Here is a 22,600-nt window from a genome sequence, read left to right on the forward strand (position 1 = left end):
ATTCAGTTGCTGACAAGAATTAATTACATGTCACTTTGGCTTGAAATGACGCGGTGACACCAAATGGGTTTATTCGCGGTATACTACAACTATACATATACAAGTATACACATATATTTCCATATGTACATACATACATTTAGTATACTATTTAATGTATTTCTGAGAAATATTCATCGTACAATGCAATGTTTTGCCGCGTTCTTCTCTCAAGATAGTTTTAAAATGAATCGTTACACATCAATGTCCAGCACTCATGTAACGGACTTTTTAATTTGCGTTAAATTTTGAATCATAACTTAATCAAACGATCAGATTTCTCTATTAATAAAATGCTGCATTACCAGTCAAGGAACCATCGCCATGAAAATACAAAAAGTAGTCCTATACCAGCTGAGGCAGGGTTCCTCTGGCAGTCTTCATATATCCCATAAAAAGTTCCGGGAAAGTAACACTTTGTAGTTTTCAAAATGTTAGGAATGTTACAACTTCAACAACGAGTTGACGAAGAATCACGTCCAGGACGGCCATAAATATCAACTGATGATCAACGCGTCAATAAAATAAAGGAAGGTTCGAAAATTACTCAATACACTACCAGGATGTCATGAAACTTGTTTAATAGCGATGGGTCTTGGATCTATGCTCACGACCTGTAACGGAGGATCAATCGGCCGAATATCAAGGTTATGTTGACAGTTTTCTGCGCTCATTGAGAAGGATAATCAATATGTGTAAATCTTATAACACTGAGGGAGTGATTCCACAACCGAAACTGGAAAAATCGTTCCATTATGCAATGCCTGCAGTCACAGTTTACCAACTCAATAATTCATTGAAGTATTCGCTAATGCGTAAAATCTATTGGATCAACTTGAATCAACAGATTACAGGGTCAACAAAAGTGATTCATATATTTATATAAAATTTGTGACCGCAGTTTATTAAATACTCAAATTTCTCATTTTTATCGATATAATATTCTTATCGACTGTTGTCAACTATTTCAGTTAGGTCACCCTGTGAGAGTGACAAGTGCTGCCATGTTTAATTCTGCAATTGTGGAGAATTTCAAATGCGCCTACAAGGGGTGTGCAAAAACTTGACATCTGAATAGCAGCTGCAGGCAAGGCGGGGATTTCGCGCCGCATGCAAAAACACGCCGTTGTAAAATCATTCCTCAGTTAATTGCAATCGTGTTAGGTGCATCTTTATATTTTCAAAATTATCTGAATTTTTTGTAAAGAAATATTTGTTGAAAATGTCGCTTGCATTTCAAAATGCAGATTCTGTTAAACAAGCGCTCTTTGAAGAGTTACAAAATTTGCTGAGCTCAGATACGAGCGTCCTACAATCAGCCGAACAAAAAATTAAGCACCTGGAATACACCGAAGGTATGTACATATATGGAAAATTCTTATTATACTTGTGATTTGATAATGATTCTTGCATTAATTTGTAAATAAGGTTATGGCGTTTACTTATCGGAGTTAATAATGAATCAATCTTTCGATTTGCCATTGCGGCAGATCGCTTGTATTATGCTAACCAGATACGTGGAGAATCATTGGTGTGATGGCGACGATATAGCAACAGAGCAAGCAAAGCGTACAATACGAAATATTTTACCAAATGGCTTGTACGATCCCAACTCAAAAGTACGCTCTTCCGTGGCACACACAATTTCCACCATAGCAATGACTGATTGGCCAACCGTTTGGACGGAATTATTTGATATTATTATTAAATGTTTGGGCGGCAATGAAGACTCGATACATGGTGCCATGCAGATTCTACAAGATTTTTCTTATGATGAAAAACAAGTAAAAGAATTGGGTCCTGTTGTCATATCTGAAGTTTATCGCATATTTGAATCGGAGCAAAACTACACCATTAAAACACGTACATCGGCTATAAAAATATTAAAGTCGCTTTTCCTGTCCATTAGCATAAACATTGCTGATGAGCAAGCAACCATGATGAATTCCATTTTGAACAATTTCATGGAAAAGCTAATGCACTACCTGGCAATGAACAGCGGCGCTACATCAAATTTTATGCTGAGAACGGAGATCGTGAAATGTGAATATATTATTATTTTTTATTCAATTGCACCTCTAATATATGTGTACACTTCTATATACTTTAGTGCTCACGTTCCTGGTGACTGAGATGCCAAAATATATCCAACCTTATATGGAGCGAATTCTACCAATCATCTGGCAGCTACTTACACAAATCGCAGATGTTTTTGTAAAAGTAACAGTTAACCAAATTGAACCAAATCCCTTCCCTGTATCAGAGTCTGTCGAAGATGATGAACTCACTAACTTCTCAACAATGATTATACAAATCTTTGAATTTATACAGTGTATTATTTGTGCACAAAAGTTCCGTTCTGTTATTAAAAATGTGTTGACCGACTTAATTTATATTGTGATTGTTTACATACAAGTGCCTGAGGAACAAATCGAAGATTGGAATGATGATCCTGAAAAGTTTGTGGATGACGAAGAGGAAGGTGGTGTTGAGTTAACGATTCGTTTATGTGGTCAAGACGTCCTCAGCGTAAGTTAAATAATCTTGATTGTTTCAATTAAAAAATTAATTAATTTTCTATTTAAGGCTCTCTGCGATGAACTCGGCGTCAAAGTATTGCCGTCATTGCAAGAAGCATTGGGTCGTCATATGAATGTGGCAGAAGCTGAAAAAAGTGCACGCAATCCTAATTGGTGGAAAATACAAGAAGCCTGCATGGTAGCTGTGCATGCATATAGAGAACTTATATTAGAGACTGAAGATCAATTTGATTTATTAAACTATCTTACGCTCGTACGCAACTTACTGGATTACCAAGACTCTGCGCATCTAGTCGGACGCGCCTTGTGGACATTGAGCACATATTCAAAATCAAAACTTTACAATCCGCAGATGTTGGAAGAAATTTTAGTAGCAACAATACAAAGTTTATCCCCTGAAAAATCCATTGTTTTGAAGATTAGTGCAGTGAGGTAAATTTAAAATACTTCTTGTACTTATTCAACAAATTTATAATATTCTTATTATGCATTAGGGCTATACACGGTTTTGTGCAAGCTCACAAAAAATCGGAAGGTGATAAACGTGCTTTGATACAAGCCAAGCTTCCCGGTTTTGTCGACGGTATAATGGACGTGATACCCGGTTGTAAATCATCAGTTCTAACACTTGTGCTGAAGTGCTTGACTACAATCATAACAGTAAGTACCGTATATTGTTTATGAATTATGAGGATCTAAGTGCTATTAACAAGAGTAATATTGTTTCCTTTCACAGTTTGATCCTTCATTTGCTGCGCAAGCACAAGCTAAGCTCATACCATTAACAATCGCTGTGTTCCTAAAATATCCGGAAGATCCCTACATACTCGAGATCGTACAAGACCTCATTAAAGCGCTCTTGCAAAATCCGCTCTGTCTGGAGCCATTGCAAGAAAAATTCATCCCAACTATTGTTAGCATAATCTCTTTGCAAGGCGACCAAGCGAACACCGCCAAACAAGATATTGCTCTGGACGTATTGACTACAATTGTGCGGTACTCGAAACCTCCACTATCAGCCGCACTAGTGGAAAGCGCCTTCCCCGCTATGGTGCACTGTGTCCTACGTTCGGACGACAATGCTGTGATGGTATCTGGCGGTGAATGCTTAAGAGCTTTTATATTTGTTTCCCCCGAACAAATTTGCGCATACAAAAATGGAGAGGGTCTCAATTTCATTATGCAATTGACCACCATGTTACTAAATCCAATGAATAACGAAATGACTGCGGGTCAGGTGGATCGTTTGGTTATAACCATCATCACGAAAATGGGCAATATGCTTGGTGAGAATGTGGATCTCCTTTTGAAGGCTGTAATCAGTAAAATGCAACTTGCGGAATGTCTCAAAGTTATAATGAGTTTGGTGGTAATATTTGCTCATCTCTTTTTAACTCAAATGGATGCAATACTGAATTTCCTATCGACGGTACCCGGACCCACTGGCGAACCAGCTATGCAATTTGTTTTCAGCAATTGGTTGTCAAAACAAACTTCCTTCTTTGGCAATTTTGAGCGAAAGGTAAAAATGTAAATTTGAATGAAAAGTTATTTATTATAATTATTCTTGTTAGGTTACGACAATGGCGCTCTGCAAGCTGTTTGAATACGGTGTTACCACACAAGATACGCGTCTCACATCAATTACTGTTAAGGAACAAGTTATAACTGATTCGACAAGTCCACGCGTGAAAACACGTTCACAGGCGGCAGCTGCCCAACAGTGGGTCACAATTCCTGCTTTGGTCAAAATATTCAAACTACTCATAAATGAGCTGGCTCATTTGAAGGAAGCGAATCTAGCCGATTGCATAGAGGAATCAGATGAAGATGATGATCCTTCTAGTGGCGCTGCCGGTGATAAACCGTCTGGAAACTCACCACCAAAACCACGTTTTATCTCTGACTTGTATTTCAATGAGGATGATGATGAAAACACCGACGACGATCAACTTACACAGGAACTCATGAAGAATCCGCTGTTCCAAACAAATATGGAGGAGAACCTTACGAAATTCCTACAACATTTCTCCAGTAATGAGCATTTCGGCATGTTTGTAAGCCATCTTAATAATGCTGAAAAGCAAGTGCTCAACTCTATACAAGTCGAAGTGGCATAAAGAGCAGACGGTTCATTATATTTCTGCATGCATCACGCGCTGAAAGTAAACACTCATACCCTTTACACATTTTTATACGAGCGATAACTACGAATAATAATTACTATTTATATTTGTGGATGTTAAAATATTTTTGATATGAATTGTTTATATGAATAATTAATTTCAATGTTAAATTCGATGTTTACATTATTTAAATTTTCTTGTTTTTGCATATGGCGAAACTACTGGATTAGTCTGTGAATATTGTAATGGAACTAAAAAGCAATTAAGAGTTTAAAAAAATTGTTTTTTTTTTTTTTGTTTTTGCTCTTCTTATGGCCAAATCTGTACTCCTTCGCCCAGTTTGTGAATATGAAATAGAAAATTTTCTAAGATTTGTTTTTTGGGGACTGTAAAGGATTTGCGATTTTTTCAATTTCCGAACTATTACATATTTGGTGCTGCTTTAATTTAAAAAAACCTCGTTTATTCTCAAGTGTAGCTCAATTTATTAAGTATCTTTTGAAACCATTACAAAAAGGTTAGATAAACAATATGCAAATAATTCTTAAGCTTAATAATTCACAAGTCACAGAAAATCAATTCATTCAAAAATTAAATATGCTCCTTTGCTCACAACTTTTACTACAATAAGTGGTAAAGTGAACAAAATAAGTATGTATGCAGATAAACATTCAATAACTTTCATAGATTTTGTTTGTTTGTTTTTGTAGTGAGTTGGCAGAATTCCACCAAAGCTCACTTACAACTGCAGTACATCGGCAACAGCCTTAATAACATGGCGTGCGGAAATACCGAACATATCGATGAGCACACTTGGAGGTCCCGAGCGCGGCACAGTGGGTACATACAGATGCTTAACCACAAAGTCACGCTGTTCAGCGAGCACACTCAGTACAGCCTCACCCAAACCACCTTGTTGATAGTGATCCTCAACGACGACAACACGACCACCAACAGCGCGTCCGTTCTCAATGATGAGCTTAGCGTCCAAAGGCTTAATGGTAAATGGATCGATGACACGTGCATGCACGCCACTTTTTTCGAGCTCAGCTGCAGCGTTAAGGCATTCGTAGAGAGTAATACCGGCGCCGATCAACAGCACTTGATCTTTTGGTGATTGCTTGACAACTTTACCTTTGCCGATTGCGAGCACATCATCGTTGCCATAAATGACAGCGGTGTTGGGGCGGGATGTACGGATGAAACAGACACCTTTTGTATTTGCGGCCAATTCGACGGCACGTTCACAGCTCACAGCATCGGAGGGATAGAATACGGTACTACCGGGTATGGCGCGGAACATAGCAATATCTTCCAAACCCATTTGAGAGGGTCCATCCTCACCAATACTGACACCGCAGTGAGAGCCAACAAAGTTGACATTCGTTTGGGAAATGGCGCCCATACGAATTTGATCGAAGGCGCGTGTAAAGAAGGTGGCGAAAGTGGAAACGAAAGCAATTGTACGGTCACGGCAGGCAGCACCAATAGCAACACCAGCGAGATTTTGTTCGGCAATGAAGCACTCAATATAACGTTCTGGGAATATTTTCTTCAACTTGTCGGAGAAGGTTGAGTTCTTGGTGTCGCCATCCAAAGCGATGACACGGTCATTGTTCTGTGCAATCTTAGCCAAAGCGGTGCCGTAGGCGAGACGTGTGGCAACTTGTTCACCCAACTTGTAGTTTGGTGGTGACGACAACTTCACATTGGTGATGTCAACAACTGGTGCCTGCTTCAACTTAGCTGGACTCTTGGGTGGATTGGCTGGGGCATCTGTGGCACCGACAATCAGACCCTCCAAGTGTTTGATCACTTCGTTGGCTTTGTCGCCCAATGGCTTGCCATGCCAGTTCTCCAAATCCTCAATATTGGGGAAGTATTTACCCTTGTATGTTTTTGCGATAATGGCAGTGGGCTTGTTTTTAGTTATAGAAGCTTCATGGAGCGCCTTGACCAATTCTTCAACATCATGTCCATCGACAACCAAGGCGTGGAAACCGAAAGCATCCAAACGTTTGCGATAAACTTCCATATTATGTTGCAATGAAGTTGGCTCAGATTGACCCAAGCGGTTCACATCGAAGATAACACATAAGTTATCCAATTTGTAGTGGCCAGCAAAGTGCAGCGATTCCCAAATGGAACCTTCAGCAGATTCACCATCACCGACAAGAACGTAGGTTCTGTATAAAAAAAAAAAAACCGTTAGTGGGTTTCAGATACCAATTTAATATAATTTTTTTTGACAGACTTACCTGTAGTCAGCTTTGTCGTAGTTCTTGCCTACGTAGGCCATACCAGCAGCAACAGCGACCCCTTGACCCAACGAGCCAGTACCGACATCAATGAAGTTCAAACGTGGTGTTGGATGACCCTCAAGATCACTATCGATCTTACGCAAGTTCTGCAAGTCTTCGATGGGGAAAAGACCAGCTTCAGCCCAGGCGGCATATAGAATGGGTGCTGAATGTCCCTTGGACAAGATAAAACGATCGCTCGAGGGATCACGTGGGAACTTCAAATTCAAACGCAAGGTATTGAAGAACAATACTGACATAATTTCGGCAATGGATGCGCATGATGTAGGATGGCTGGAAGAAGAAAAATTAATATTAAGATTATTACGATTTGTAATAAGTGCAATAAAAGAAAACTGAAAAAAATGCAGGATCACTTGTGACAGCATTAGATTATGAAAATTCCGTATTATTACTAATGGCAATTTTGGAGCAAAATTTTTTTAAATTTAGTGATATCTTTATAAATTTAAGGTTTTAAAGCTAAATCCAACATTTACAGAAAGGTAACATTTATTTGTGATTAGAAATTCTTATCTATAGTCCATGGGAACACGTTTCAAACTGCACGTCAAAGATAACAGAAGGTCGTCTAGATACCAGCAAAAGGCTCGCGAATCTTAAACCACATTTATATTTGATAACTGCCAAAAAACGACATTCCAGTTAAGCAGCTTACCTTATTTTGAATGTAATAATTAATATAGTAAGTTTAAACCTTAAATTACCAGAAAGGTCAACCTATCTGAGTTTTATGAGTATTGCTTGCATGATTCTTCTTTTCACAAAATCTACTTTTGTTGTTGGAGCTTGTTAAACCATATCGTCACATCTATCTACACCGGTGCTCTACTAAATGTCCGCTCACTTACTTGTGTATAAAAAATACACATAAATTATTATATTTTAGAAGCGAAACCAAGTGCAATAATGTAATCAGCAGGTTTGAGCGTGATAATGTGCACAAGCAAGTGTTCATTGATTAAAACATAGAAATTTATATGATTAAATATGAAGAAGCCTTCATCATTACCAAACGCAACATCCGATTGATAACTGATTAATATGTGAACCTAACGGTATACATACGTATAAACTGTGACAAACACTGCTTTGGCTGTTAAGGTCAAACATGAAAGTGTCGTTTAACGATAAAATTTTTCGATGAAGTTTCACAGCTTTATCACTCTTACTGGCACATGTGCACGCAATGCAAAATGAGGTAATCACACCTCATCATTATCACGATCAGCGTAAGTGCTGATAATAAAAAAAAAAATTATAATAAATATGTATGGGTATGAGTAACTAAAAAAATGGTGAAATATGGTGGGGTGACGTTGATAGACGAAGCGTGGTACACTATTTTTATTTTTTTTGAGGAAGAATAAAAATTATGAATTGTTCGATTAGCTGTTAACACTTTTAATATACAAATTCTATAATTGTGAATCAGTTCCGATTCTAACAACAAATTGTAATTACCACGCAGTAATTATATTTTAATATATTTTTATAAAAAAAAAAGCTATAAAGACACATAAAAGATAACAAATCTGTGTACTCTTAACAATAACCAATGTATTGGACTTTAGTTGGTTTCCTCTTGACTTTCAAAAATTTGAACTTTCATGACACTTTTAATATTTTAAAATTATTTATGTGAAGAAGGTCTCTTAAACGATAAATTTGAGAGAAAATAATTGCATTTACAGTTTAATGACATAAAATGGACTAATAGAGTTGAGAGGTTTTGTGACATCTGTGTACATATGTATGTATGTATGTATGCATATATACATACCTACATAAAAATTTAACGCTATCTATGTTATTATACAACAATATTTTGTTACAAGGTCTCATATAACTTTTGAAAGTTAAAAAAAATATATTTTTAATGTTCTACAAAACAAAATGATATGTATATTTACATTGAATCCGTTTACCCCTTACTGAATGCGTATTACATATACATATGTATCTCCACAAGGCTTAGTACATTTTCGCGTATATGTCATATATACATACACATATAATCTTATATACTCAAGTATATGCATAATATATATTTAGATGTGCAAAAATGTACAACAATGTTGCTTTTTGTGAGGAATCAGAGTGGAAATGCCGGCATTTCAACGAACAATTTTATGTATGCACAAAAATATACAAACTCTCTGAAATTTGAGTCAGTCGCTTTATGTTACACTTTCTTACAACTACATAGAATTATTTTGCTCTCAAAAATCTTTTAAACATTGATCTGTCCTTTTATTTATTGAAGTTTATAGTTTCGAATGCAAATTTTCGTCAGTGAAAGCTAAAATGCACTTGAAAACACAACGTGAAGGTCAAAAGTCCCTTCACTATTCGTTTCAACACGAAATACGGTATTTAACATTCATTGAGAGTTGGTTACTAATTGTATTACTGCAATTATATAGTATATGCATATTCACACATGCCCTGAGGGAAATCTTACATATATATGTATAAATTAAAATATTGTTGGATATGAGAAATAAAAAAAATTAAATTAGATAAGATAAAAAGAAATTTAATGATAATAAAAAAAGTATAAAAATAAATATAGAACACTAAATTTGGTTGCAACACAGCTGAACAACCCTCTACAAATAAACTAGTTTTCATACAGGAACTCGATTTTGTTTGGTCAGTTTTTATGGTCGTTATATGCTATAGTGGTCCGATCCGAACAATTTTTTCGGAGATTTTTGCGATGCTCCTTGAACAAAAATCGATGCCAAAATTCGTGCAGATTATTTGTTAGATATAAAAAGTTACCAAACAAGGAAATTATGTTATTTTATTAATTTAACATCCCATCAAAATTGAATTTTTATTGCTGTAACATAATATAACAGCTTTTCTTGCAGGGTTGATGGAGGCTCTCTCTTGCTTCACAACGCTAGGGTGCTAAGCGGTTAATTTTGCATAGCCCCATTAGAACCTTGCTCTCCAAATATAACATCACACCATAATAACACCTAGTCGGCAATTTCTACACACAATTATATGTCTACATACACACATAAGTATTTATATAGGCATGTAGAAATATCTATGTACATACTATGTGGCTATTTAGCGCGATAAGAGACGTTAGTTGCCAATGAATGTCAACAAAGGTCAACTAAATTGAGCGGAGTAGAAGAAAGTTTTAGTGCTATATGGTAGGTTATCAGGAAACGAATAAATGGTGTGCTTAAGGTCTGCATTTGCGGCGGAACCACGTGGTTTTAGTGCAACAACAAGTCATTTTGCCGGTCACCTTCGCTCCAGAAAAGCTACGCTCAGTTGAGCAGGAAACTAAACTCACTTTACTCCTAAAAGCACACATACAAACATAGACGAATTTGTACTTTTACACGAAGGTAATAAAAAGTGCAAGGTACGCCACATATGACTAAATTTTGCTAGTTTCTTAGTGCAAGTCACGCCACTAATTCAGAAATGATTTACCATATTTTAATACTACAAAACACATACCCCGATTTAGATGCCTGTGTTGACGTAATTGAGTGGATACGCAAGCGTTGAGCAATGTCTTTCAGATCCTGAATGGTTTTAGCTTCTGGCTTGTGATACGACATTTTGCACTAAGTTGTTGTTTTTTTTTTACTTTGGATTAATAGAAATGTGTAGAAATCTCTTTGAGAGTTGCTAAAAAATATATATATATATTTATATTAACGTCGCGACCGCGTTCGTTCCAAACGTACCAAATCGACTGGCGTACAAAAGCAAACTGACGCTATATTGTCGGTAGGTTACCCAACTAATCAACCGGTTGCCCATTCGTTTGAATGCTTGGAGTTGTGCGATAGCTTTCATTGCGCGCTCTCCCCATTCAAACCGTCGGCTCCAGAATAGATAAAGGTGAATACATGGAAGTAAGTAGAGTAAAAGTGAGCCGATTACTGCCCTGTAGGTAAAGCCTTACCTTATCTTTGAAAGCTTTGAAAAGAAACTCAGCAATAATAAACACCTTGGAAGGATACTTTGGTTTGTAGTAATCAAGATGGAATAAAAAATAAAAGTGAGTTGTTGCGAAAGCTTTCAGCTCAGTTCTAAATCATGTCTTACAATAATTGTTTAGCCTACGAAAGAAAAACAAAAATTTGGAGTTATTTCTAAGCTGATAATCTCCTCGTTCGACTTAAACCTCTTTTCGGCGTGACTTTTAAAACACTTCATTCATAAATAGAGCCATTTTCTGTCACGTAATACTCCATGGTAAAAGCTTTTCGAAGTAAAATCCTCTCTTCATGAACAAAAACCAAACTCTAAAAGTCACTCATAATTCCCGTCCTGGTATATGGTGCAGAGGCATGGACGATCACAATATCTGATGAGTCAATGTTACTAGTTTTCGAAAGAAAGATTCTGCGAAAGATTTATCGTCTTTTGCGGCTTGGACACGGTGAATATCGCATTCGATGGAACGATGAGCGGTATGAGATATACGACGACATTCACAGAATTCAGCGAATTAAGAGACAGCGGCTGGGCTAGCTAGTTCATGTTGTCCAAATGGACAAACATTTAGATTCTCTGTACGGTTCCCCTTCCCAAAACAAGAATCGATCCATGAACTGATATTGCTGTTTTTCCATATACGACACGGAAAAGACTTTTCGCCCATGCGGTTATAAAAACTACGAGTTCGATTCGAGTGAAATCATCTACTAGAATTTGGTACAGATAGCCTCATGCGATAATAGCGCTACCTAGCGGTGAGGATAAATCGTTATCAGCCGCACTCGTATTTCCGGTTGCGATTAAGACGATTCTTTGGCATCATTGCTTCATGTAATAGAAAACCACCTTAGAAAACAGGTTGACTATACAGTAGTAATATCTTTTACTTTAATAATTTTTCCGCTCAGAAGCTCTAAAAATGTTTTCGAAAAAGGTTGAGATGTGTGAATATACTTGGAATTTCCAAATAAATCATTCTAAATACGATTTTCAATTAAAAGTTAATGAAAATCAGTGCAATTCGCAGAAGTTTCCGAACAGAAGTTTTAATTGCAAAGCTTACATATAATCAAATAAGCATTTTCAGGGCGCTCTAGCGCTTTATTTTGAAAGCTTGAATAAACTTTTTATTTATTTTAAATTTTTGGAGATGTAAAATGCTCTTTGTAGTTGAATGAGCGCTTGGTGAATTTACCATGCATTTGTAAGATTTCGAAGCCAGAGATCACTACCCTTAGGCGAGATTGAAATCCTGTGCTGCTAGTAATACGCATTCGGTTTGGTGTTAAAGACTAAAGACAGGCCATTTGTCCAACATTTTCGTGGCATCTCCGTTTTCGAGGTCATATGGATTTCTCTTCTGATAGTCTGGAATTGGCATTGCAGTTCTTTAGTGATCCTTAATAGATTGGGTAGTCGAAAAAGTCTTTTCGTATTTTGTCAATATGTCGTTGCAGTCGTACATCTCCAGTGCTACCAATCACATTATGTTATACTATACAGTGTTGGTGAGGTGAGATTTTAAGCTTCATTAATAGCGGATGCAAGCAGTCTCTAGCCACTATTTGAAGCATTTTAAGGCAAAGCCTCAATTTGTGGATCAGGATCATCACATAAGCAGCCATGACATTGCTAAGGAACTTAACAATCATCATCAAACGGTCTTGAACCATATAAAAAAGGATGGCTGCAAGAAGCTTGGCGTTTAGATACAATAAGAATAACCACAACAACCTAACAAAATCAAGTTCATGTAAGGAATCATTTGTAATTGTGAACGTTTTTTCCGTGAATAAAAACAAAATATTAATTTATAGTAAGTAATACATTTTGAAATGTTTTCATAAATGCTTTCTTCTTTCGCAAATAAAACCCATAACAATTTATTAGACTTTAATTCGTTTATTATGTATTTGTGGCGTCAAGTAAACATAAATATTTTCGGAGAATGTTTGGATTTCTCCAGCATAATATGGAAATATATAATAAATTTCGCTACACTTATTTTATTTTTGTAATAAAATAACGAAATTTCAACTCCAATATTTATTAGTTTTACACACTTATGTTTCCAACACAAATAATCGATTTAAAATGCGTTACAAATAGTCAGCGCTGTGCATGGCGCACAATTTTACATACATTCATACATTCATATATGTAGGTATAAGTATATTTTCCTTATACGTTTTGATATTCTTTTAAGCCAATGTCTTTGCTAACAACAAAAATATATTTTGACATTTTCCACAACTTTAATCATTCAAGAAACAAACTCGCCAACTTAATCAACTTTTTTCGTTTTGGATTTATCAAAAAGTATTCACGCGCAAGGTCCATATTCTAAATTCATACTTGTGCAGTCGTTAAGAGTAATGTGTGTATTCATAATCTTAATAGATGTTTACATGTAATATTCGTGATGTATGTATGCATATTGCATGTATTTGTAGTTAAATAAATATTATTAACTAACTTAAATAACGATCCAACATTGAACTTTCGCTTAGATTCGCGCTTCTGCAAGTTTAACCTACTCTTACTTAATGCTACCATTCTATAGTGTTAAATCTTTACTTGAAAATACAGGTAAATATACTGAATAGGAGCATTGAATTGTCAATTTTTTGATTCAATCAATTTAAAGTAATATATTTCATTACCTTACAAATATATAATATCAGTTTGTCCTACATACATTCACATTTATTATAAGTGTTAACAAATCTTAATGTTAATTTCCTAAAAAGTACAAAATATAAATTAAAACGAGCTAAATTACAATGGAGAGTTTATTTTACAAAATAAATAAATAAATACTATTTATAAAAAATATAATAAAGTGATTGCTATAAAATATTGAAGTTTGTATAAACATGATTTGGCAGGATTAACAAAAACAAAGAAAAAATAAATACAATAAGGTGACACCGATAAACCAATTCTGCAAATGGTATAAAGAGTTTAACATTAATTTGTAAATAAAAAAATTGCACGGACTTTAAATGTGTAAATAATTTGCGACTTTTATAGTTATAATAAAGAAAATTGTTAATATAATAAAATATTGCCATTTTTTTTTTTTTTTTTTGCTGTCATACTCTCTATTTGTATGCATATCACGAATATCGCACTTTATAAAAGTACCTAAGCATAGTGAATTGCTAAAGAAGGGACAAAACGTGAATTTCGAAAATAAATCAAACATTTTGCGGCATTATTAGAAGGTGTCGATAAATAGAAAACACAATAATCTTAAATATAATCGCTTCAATTAACTATATACACACTGCTGCAGCTTGTTAGCGAATTGTTATAGGTTCAACTGAAGCTTTCACATATACTAAGCTTAAACGTAGTGCAATATCTCAATGGAAGTACTCCGTCTCACTTCATTACACTTTCGTTGCACTTGTCTTTTGTTCCACAATGTTGTGTGTGTGTGTGGGTATAAGTGAGACTTTTCATTCCAGCGAAATGCCTTGTATCCAGGAGCTCAAATCGCTGGAGTCAGCTTCCATAACGACTTCGATCGGTTCATCTGTGGAAAGTAAGTACTGAGCGGCAGTACGACCAGTCAAATAGGCACCATGTACGGTTGAATAAAAATTGGAGTGTGTATGCTCGCCGGCGAACAGTACTGCGGGCTGAAAGGGTGAAGGGAACTTTTTTCAGTTTCATTATTTATGAAGGAGCTTAATTTAAAGAGCTATTTTCCAACCAATATTAGGTTTGATTAAAATAATAAAAAAATAAAATAAACATAGAAAAAAATAAATAAATAAATAAAACATTTACGCACCTTATGCGCTTGTGGGTTGACGTAAAGTGGTTGCGCTAACAGTTCAATATCCTCTTGTGTTGCTCCAATAGGTATCGATGTGTATGAGCCACGAGTGTACGGCTGCGACTTCCAACTTGTGCTAAAAACGAGGGTTTGACAAATAAATTAATTAAATTCTAAAATAGGTATTTTAAATATCTACATACCACACACAAAGCTTGGGTTTCGGCACATACGGGTCTTTCAAGAATGCACGTAATATTTCGGTACATTTTTCTGCCACTTCTTCATGCGACAATGTCTCCATGTAGTCAGCCTCTCGTCCAGAAACCCAACCCAAAAGTAATGTTTCAGATAATTTGGCGAAGGAATAAATCTTTTTGTACCAATTCTTGCTTAAATATTCCTTTGAATTGCGTTCTTCGTCCGAAAGATGCAAATCGTACTTGTCATCGTCCCATAATAGCATTATTTCCGAAATGGAGGTGCTCATGAAAGGCCGATCGTATTCCAGAAAAATTTTATCAACCGTGCCAAACATTAAATTCTCAATTGCCTCTTGTTTATAATGTGGTAATTCAGGTGTGAAGAGCGTTTTGTGTGTTGATTTAAGCACACCTAAGGGTATGGTACATATCACATGATCAGCGTAAAAGGTTCGTCCGTCTTCACAGTCTACTCTTACAGCAGCATCAACTAAATTGCCACTCGAATCACAGTTCTCATCTGACTCAGTCGATTTTTCGCGCACGACACCATCATTAGGCTTTCCTGCTGACGTTGTTTGAGCGCCTGCTGCCGGCACTTCGGTAACTGTCTTTTCGGTATCATCTGAATCATCATCTTCAGAATTCTCATCCACCGTCTCTAGACCGGTAATTGTCTTTTTTCGTTTCCAATGAATTTTCTTTACCGGGCATTTAGTAATGATTGCCTCCTTAGGTATAGACGCAGAGAGCGGTCGCAATATAGAACTGTAGCCTTGTGGTGGTACAATGTTTCCGCCTTGCAATTCTGTGTAACTGCCTGTGTGGTAAATTAAGAAAGAAGGTAATTTAGTATAAATGGTTTTGAAAGAGGCGTTATTTTGAAAAGGCATACCTAATTCCAATAGATCCACTTCGTTCATATTGGTGCAGCCAGTAATACAAGTTTCACGCTTTAGCAAACAATTGAAGATCAATTGTTTCAAGCGCTTTTCCTTCGGATCCTGCACTGAACTTAAGTAAATTTCAATTTCGTAATTAATATGCTCGCCAACGCTATTAATATCCGGCGGTGGGCTGTATTGACACATAAAATACTCATCACATCGTCGCATAAAACACACATATGCCTCGTAAATCTCTTGTAAAATGTTAAAAGGAACCTGATTGCCATCCTCTGTTGTGGCAACAACCGTGTGTGGTTTCGGTACATTAACTACACTGACTAGACCGTGTTGTACGGCAATCTCAAAAATCGGATTTCCCAAAACGCCGTGTATCCAATTGGCACCAAGTTCGACCTGGATAAATTTAACAATTATAAAAATTAACATACATATGCATAAACATATGTTTTTGAGAAATTAATTTATAACGAAAACATATGCATATTATACATACATATGTATATACTATATAACGCACAAAGCACAAACCCACAATAAGTAGTGCATAAACTAAAATATACATTATTATTAGCACGAATTCTGTGGATCTCATGAGATAATAAGCAATTAAGTCTGCACTTCGTGTTGGTTGTCATTATTTGAATTTGTGCTACTGTGATAATTTGATTTTACTTTATTATTGTTATATTGTACATACGTAATGTGAGAATTTATCAAAAACTGGTTGATTGCTACGCTGAAGCGACAGATAATTACAGTAGGTGTACCAACCAACCTGCATATGCACGTAAATGTAGATGTTTTTGGATATGTATGAAAGAGTGTACCTGTGCCTCTATTTAAATCAAGTAAACGAGTATACAATAAAGTCTATAATTCCTGGATGATTTCATGTCAATTAAGCTAATTAAATTTTGCACTTATTTACGTACGTCCATCCATTTAATTTTTATCTAAATACATCAACAAGTACTAAGTACTATTCATCTTTACTATATAAATCTAACAAGTTGTGTATATTTCACTTTCGTTTTCTACTTTTTGGCGAAAATGCACTAAACGCATTGAGGCGTATCATCGAATTGTTTTCAAATTTTACCGGCAAAGCTTCACATGCTTATAAAAGTAATATACGCATGTGTCTATAGCGATAACACACGTGTGTGCATTCCAATCGCTATCGAAATCGTAATTTTCAAGGTGATTATGGCTACGTGCGGGTCTAGTACTTACACCAATTAAAGTACATGTGTTCTTAACCAAACAAGCATATGGTTATGCACTTGTTTAACACTTGATAATTGAATAAAACGCTTAATATGAACACTTGAATATTTGGCATAAACTTCACACAGTTTTGTTATAACTTTTTATTTATATATGTATATGATATTGACATGAAATTACCTTTTTTAAAAAAACAAAATTTTATTACAAACTATTAAGCTAATGTCAGATTAAACACTCTATAATGCATCTGGCAATAATGCAATACAAGCCCATGCCATATAAGTTCGGAATGTTTGCAAGTCGTGGGTAAGCACTACCTACACTTATATTGCATAAATTAATGTATAATTAGCATGGAATTCAGTTGCCTATATTAAATATATATTAAGAATTATTAACAATAATTATTTCTAAACGTTCAAAGTACTTATGTATATGCATACTATTGATTACTGTAATTATATGCATTTGCATCCCTTCAAAAGTAACCAAAGTATATTTAGGACCAACAAAATTGCATACGTGAGATGATACGCATATACATATATTTTAATGATATTATTTACAGCAAACGCACAAAATATTCTTAGAAACAAACACAGAATTATTAGAAATTAGATTATACCAGGAAGCAGTGTTGATATAGCCTAATAATAGCCAATAGAATAGACAAAGAGCGAAAACAACTTTTTTGCGGAAGTGCGAGCTAATTTTTGGCAAACGTTATTAGTATTTTCAGATGTATACACATGTATATAACACATTTTTGGTTGGCAAATATGTTTCAAGTTGTAAATGCCATATTACAAAATAGTTACGCACACTAAAGCCACAAACGGCCTACGTTGCTTACATAATTTCTTAAATATTTTTCAATTCCCCTACTCCATGAATAATATCTTTTTATGAATCGCTTACGCACATTACATATATACGTTTTTATAACCCCTTACTCTTTGTGAACGAAGCGGTATTGAAATAATACGACCGCCGATCCGGCTACGTGCTTCAAGAATGCGAAAATCATTGCATCCATTATGAAGAAAATGATTTGCGGCAGAAAGTCCTGCCATGCCTGCACCTATAATCAGCACCTTCACCTTCAAAGGCTGCTGCTGTTGCTGCGTAATCGTTTCGTTGTTGGTTGAAACACTTGTACTTGCTACCTCTTGGGTGCTTGGCGAAGGCATTGGTGCAGTTTCACCCATTTTCTATGAATTACACTTTGCTTGCTAAATGTTTAAGCACACTTCATTAGCGCATTTATCTCCAACGTCTTATTATTTTTTGGTCAATATTTTCATCTAACCGGATTTTTCTCACACTTTTCCGCAATATTTTATCGATCTAATTTGAAAGCTTATTAGATGACAGTTTAAGTGTCATTTCACTCGTTTTCTCACTTGTACATGCATCAGCTGTTTTGTGCTAATTGGAAAAAGTTAAGAGTTGCCATCCCCTCGGTATTTTACTAAGACATCTCGATATTGCTTACTTAGAAATTATGTATTTGTTATAGAAAAATCTGGACAGAAGAAATATCGATGAACTATATACTTAACTAAATTAATTTCTTTTTCTTTTTAAGAATGAATAAAAACGTGTAAAAGATTATCTAAATCTATACAGTGATATGCTCGCTATGATTCAATTAAAATGAAGTAGTGTACATTTAGAATATTCCAGTTGTTTTTAAATGAACTTAAGTGACTAACTCAACTTGACTGGTTATACCTTGATGTGAATTAAAAATTATATGCATATATCTAAAGGAAATATTTCGAAAATTAAATCTGAAATTTATTTAAGTAATTTATTAAATATAATACTAAAGTTCTACAACACTGGATTCTCCACTTTCTTTCAATTGTGGGTTATCCTTTCACACTTATTTTGCTGTATTGACAATTTAAGACCAAAACAAAACATTATAAAAACAAACTACTGCAGCTGATAAAAGTAATTTATCATCAATTCTGTGGAAGCAATTCACCGAAATATGTCTCGGGCAAAGGCAGATGCAGATATAGTTACTCCAACGAAGAAGCTGCGTTTTCGTGGAGAACTAAATTTTCATAGCCGCGTTGATGAAAATTTCGATGATGAACATAAACGAAACAGCGGTGCTGGTAGTTCTGCCAAGGGAATCAATGCAAAACAAAATGTGGAGAACAAAGAGCACAGGGAAAAAGGTGAGTGGGCGTTGGTGTTGATCCGTGCAAACAAGTGGCGTTTTTGGTGATTTAATAGTGGTATATTTTTTTTATTGTTAACAGAAGAGTCACCTTCATTTATGGACTTTTTCAAGGTTGAGTTGACCCGAGGATACATATTGGAACACGATGAGGAACGTTATACAGCGCGTAGACAAAAAATTTATTCCTTTATGCGCATACCACGCGATCTGGAACGTTTTATTGTTTACGGTATAATGCAATGTGCTGATTCGTTCCTATACATACACACTTTCCTTCCCGTACGTTTCGTTTTGGCCACATGGGCACTGTTTTCACGACCCATTGCCAGTTGCTTAGGATTGCGAAGGCGCAGTCAGCGTTTACTGACACCGGCAGAAATTTGTGATCTACTTAAAGGCACAATATGGATAGCCTGTACATTTTTGATGCTTTCAGTAGACACAAATCGTGTATATCATATAATTAAATCCCAATCGATTATAAAACTATACATTTTTTACAATATGATTGAAGTTGGCGACCGGTTATTATCAGCTTTTGGGCAGGACACTATTGATGCACTCTTTTGGACAGCGACCGAACCAAAAAATTCGAAACGTGAACATTTTGGACTGTTGACGCACATTGTCTTTGCACTAATATATGTTTTGCTGCATAGTTTCCTAATTATGTTTCAGGTATGTAACATATAAATTGCAATGTTAGTTTCGTGCTATAATTAAAGATTTAACTTTTTATTTATCCAGGCGACTACCTTAAATGTGGCCGTAAATTCAAACAATAAAGGTTTGCTAACAATCATGATCTCCAACAATTTCGTCGAGCTCAAAGGATCAGTGTTTAAGAAATTCGACAAAAATAATCTCTTCCAACTGACGTGTAGTGATGTACGTGAACGTTTCCATCTGGCCGTGTTACTTTTCATTGTTATGATACAAACAATGAAAGAATTTGATTGGAGTATGAGTCAGTTCTGCGTAATGGTACCCGATTGCATTGCTGTGCTAGTGACGGAGGTTCTAATTGATTGGATTAAACACGCTTTCATTACGCGTTTTAACGAGATACCAGAGTTCATTTATCGTGAATATACTACCAGCTTAGCTTATGACATGACTCAGACACGGCAGAAGCATGCTTTTTCCGATCATTCAGATTTGGTTGCTCGGCGCATGGGTTTCATACCGTTTCCACTTGGCGTCGTGCTGATAAAAGCGATTTATTCGGCAGTTTCATTCAATAATGTCGCTGCTTGGGTGCTTTTTAGCCTGGCTTACATATTCGTGCTGGGTTTGCGCATTTGCCTGACCATTTGTGCTTTGGGTAAAGCCTGTAAATTAATGAAGGAACATCAAGACGAGAAAAGTAATTCGACGCCAAGCTCGGTAACAAATGCACCACCGATTGGTGGCAGCGGTGGCGCTGCTAGCGGTAGTAATATCGTGAATAGCGTTAGTACAATAGCTGGCCTTTCCACCTTATCCAGTACACCTAGTAACTCGCGCTCACGCTCGGATACTGCTGCATCACCTATTCAACCGATTCATCAGCTTCAGCGTTCCGTAACGGTAGATCAAAGTGCCTTTGCACCAACATCGCATAATTCAACTTCAACGCCTAAAACTCTAAAACCAGTACAAAAGTCCACCGTACCGCTCAATCCGAACGATGTTGAGTTGGACGTGAAGAACTCACTTGAGTTGGGTGCTACAGCGCTATTCTCTAACAGTGATGTAGACTTGGATGATGTATGCCTTAATGAGAAAGTATTAGAGCCAAATGCCAACGCTAATGCTTTTGTCGAGGAGGAACTGGCCCGTAGCGAACCTGAATTATCGCTACCACAAGAACTCCACGATACGTCTTTAAATGTTAGTAGCACAGCAACAAAGGATAGCGCTCAACTAGAACCGCCCTGCCGTGTGCCAAAACGTACGCACAAACGATCCGAATCCGAGCCGAGCATGCAGAGCATTGTGGGCGTGAGCGAGACTGAATCGCAGGCGTAGTGCTGCCGCATTTACGGTTCATTGATTTAAGCTTCTGATTTTTGGTTTTCCCGGTGATGCCCTATATACATATTTGGTTTAAGTTTTAACATATGTATGTGTCAATTTAAGAGTAAATTAATTTTGGTTGCTGCTTCGTGTATGTACAACATTCGTTTTTAACGGTAAGCAAGAAAAAAGACCTTTAGCATTTAAATAATTTAAAATCATTAGTTTGTTTTCTTTGTTTAATATTTACTTGATCACCGCTTAAGTTATATTGTATGTTTGTACTCGCTTGTAGGTATGTATTAAATACACTCGCATTATTGAGAACATTTAACGAAATGCTAGCTTAATTATTGGAATATTGTGTCTTAATATATGTGAACTAAAATCCCTACGCCATACCTTAAGAGCAGTAAAATTTTTCAATAAATTTAATATCATAAATAATCTATATTTTTTATTATCCTTAAACAACCTTGCAATATGCTGAGTACAGCGTGGTAATCTGTGGCATCCATTAAACTCCTACATCTGCATCGAAGAGCCAAATTGGCATAACTGTGGGCGAATTGGGCCTTGGATTTACGTTTTATGCAATTGTTTTTGCTGTATTTGCGTGAACACATAAATACATATGTATATATTTTAGTGTACATATGTATTTGGAAAAACTTTTGAAGTCGTTTCTATTGTTTCCGCAGGTTTTAGTCAAATAAATATCAGCTGTTTAAAGTCAAAAGAATTTATAATGCAGACATAAGTATGTGTGTATGTGTATATGACTTCTAATAATATATGTAGGTAAGCCCACACTTTACGCATCCGTTGAAATGCATTGTGGGTGTGTATCTAGTAGAAAAAAAGGTAAATTACCATAAAATTGTAAGAATCATTTGCTGCGAATTTATGGTATGAGACCACGACGGCTACCCTTATTGATAATATAATTCTTAGTGCTCACAGCATTAAGTATATTTTGGAATAAATTTTGTAGGATTTTCACATAGAGAGATAGTCATGACTAATTCAATTGCTTTATTTTTATTACCACACCAATATACTTATTTCTAAAAATATTTTCTACATGGTTATAACGTTCTGCGAAAATTTTGTATTCAATGACAGCTATAAATGACATTCAATGACAAACATATGCCGTATGTACATATGTATGTATATTGACGTCTATAGTCTCCAAAATTTTTTGTAATTTTAAATATGCTACCACAAGCCACCAGAGTTGAAAAAAACTAAAATACACTGCACA

General features: G+C 35.7%; 4 protein-coding genes across 4 annotated transcripts; 2 read left to right on the forward strand and 2 right to left on the reverse strand.

The window, feature by feature from the left end:
* The first annotated feature begins 1,121 nt into the window (after positions 1-1,121).
* LOC108976627 (importin-9) lies at positions 1,122-4,831 on the forward strand. Its single transcript, XM_018945854.1, has 7 exons — positions 1,122-1,394; positions 1,468-2,082; positions 2,150-2,568; positions 2,626-3,011; positions 3,074-3,239; positions 3,316-4,101; positions 4,154-4,831. The coding sequence occupies exons 1-7, from the start codon at positions 1,262-1,264 to the stop codon at positions 4,697-4,699; spliced, it is 3,051 nt and encodes a 1,016-aa protein (XP_018801399.1). The 5' UTR covers positions 1,122-1,261; the 3' UTR covers positions 4,700-4,831.
* Positions 4,832-5,166: 335 nt separating this feature from the next.
* On the reverse strand, positions 5,167-10,786 carry LOC108976628 (transketolase-like protein 2). The gene is made up of 3 exons (XM_018945855.1): positions 10,519-10,786; positions 6,964-7,299; positions 5,167-6,891 (listed from the first exon to the last, which is right to left on the reverse strand). Exons 1-3 carry the CDS (start codon positions 10,620-10,622, stop codon positions 5,445-5,447), a joined length of 1,887 nt encoding a protein of 628 aa, XP_018801400.1. The 5' UTR covers positions 10,623-10,786; the 3' UTR covers positions 5,167-5,444.
* A 3,624-nt stretch (positions 10,787-14,410) lies between these two features.
* On the reverse strand, positions 14,411-18,504 carry LOC108976653 (peroxisomal N(1)-acetyl-spermine/spermidine oxidase). The gene is made up of 5 exons (XM_018945889.1): positions 18,092-18,504; positions 15,896-16,301; positions 15,001-15,820; positions 14,813-14,933; positions 14,411-14,657 (listed from the first exon to the last, which is right to left on the reverse strand). Exons 1-5 carry the CDS (start codon positions 18,344-18,346, stop codon positions 14,475-14,477), a joined length of 1,785 nt encoding a protein of 594 aa, XP_018801434.1. The 5' UTR covers positions 18,347-18,504; the 3' UTR covers positions 14,411-14,474.
* Positions 18,505-19,059: 555 nt separating this feature from the next.
* On the forward strand, positions 19,060-21,780 carry LOC108976602 (protein TAPT1 homolog). Its single transcript, XM_018945819.1, has 3 exons — positions 19,060-19,330; positions 19,415-20,013; positions 20,083-21,780. Exons 1-3 carry the CDS (start codon positions 19,138-19,140, stop codon positions 21,343-21,345), a joined length of 2,055 nt encoding a protein of 684 aa, XP_018801364.1. The 5' UTR covers positions 19,060-19,137; the 3' UTR covers positions 21,346-21,780.
* The last annotated feature ends 820 nt before the right edge of the window (positions 21,781-22,600 follow it).

This window comes from Bactrocera latifrons, unplaced genomic scaffold (assembly GCF_001853355.1).
Source record: "Bactrocera latifrons isolate USDA-ARS-PBARC rearing strain unplaced genomic scaffold, ASM185335v1 scaffold_79, whole genome shotgun sequence".
Lineage (NCBI taxonomy): Eukaryota > Metazoa > Arthropoda > Insecta > Diptera > Tephritidae > Bactrocera > Bactrocera latifrons.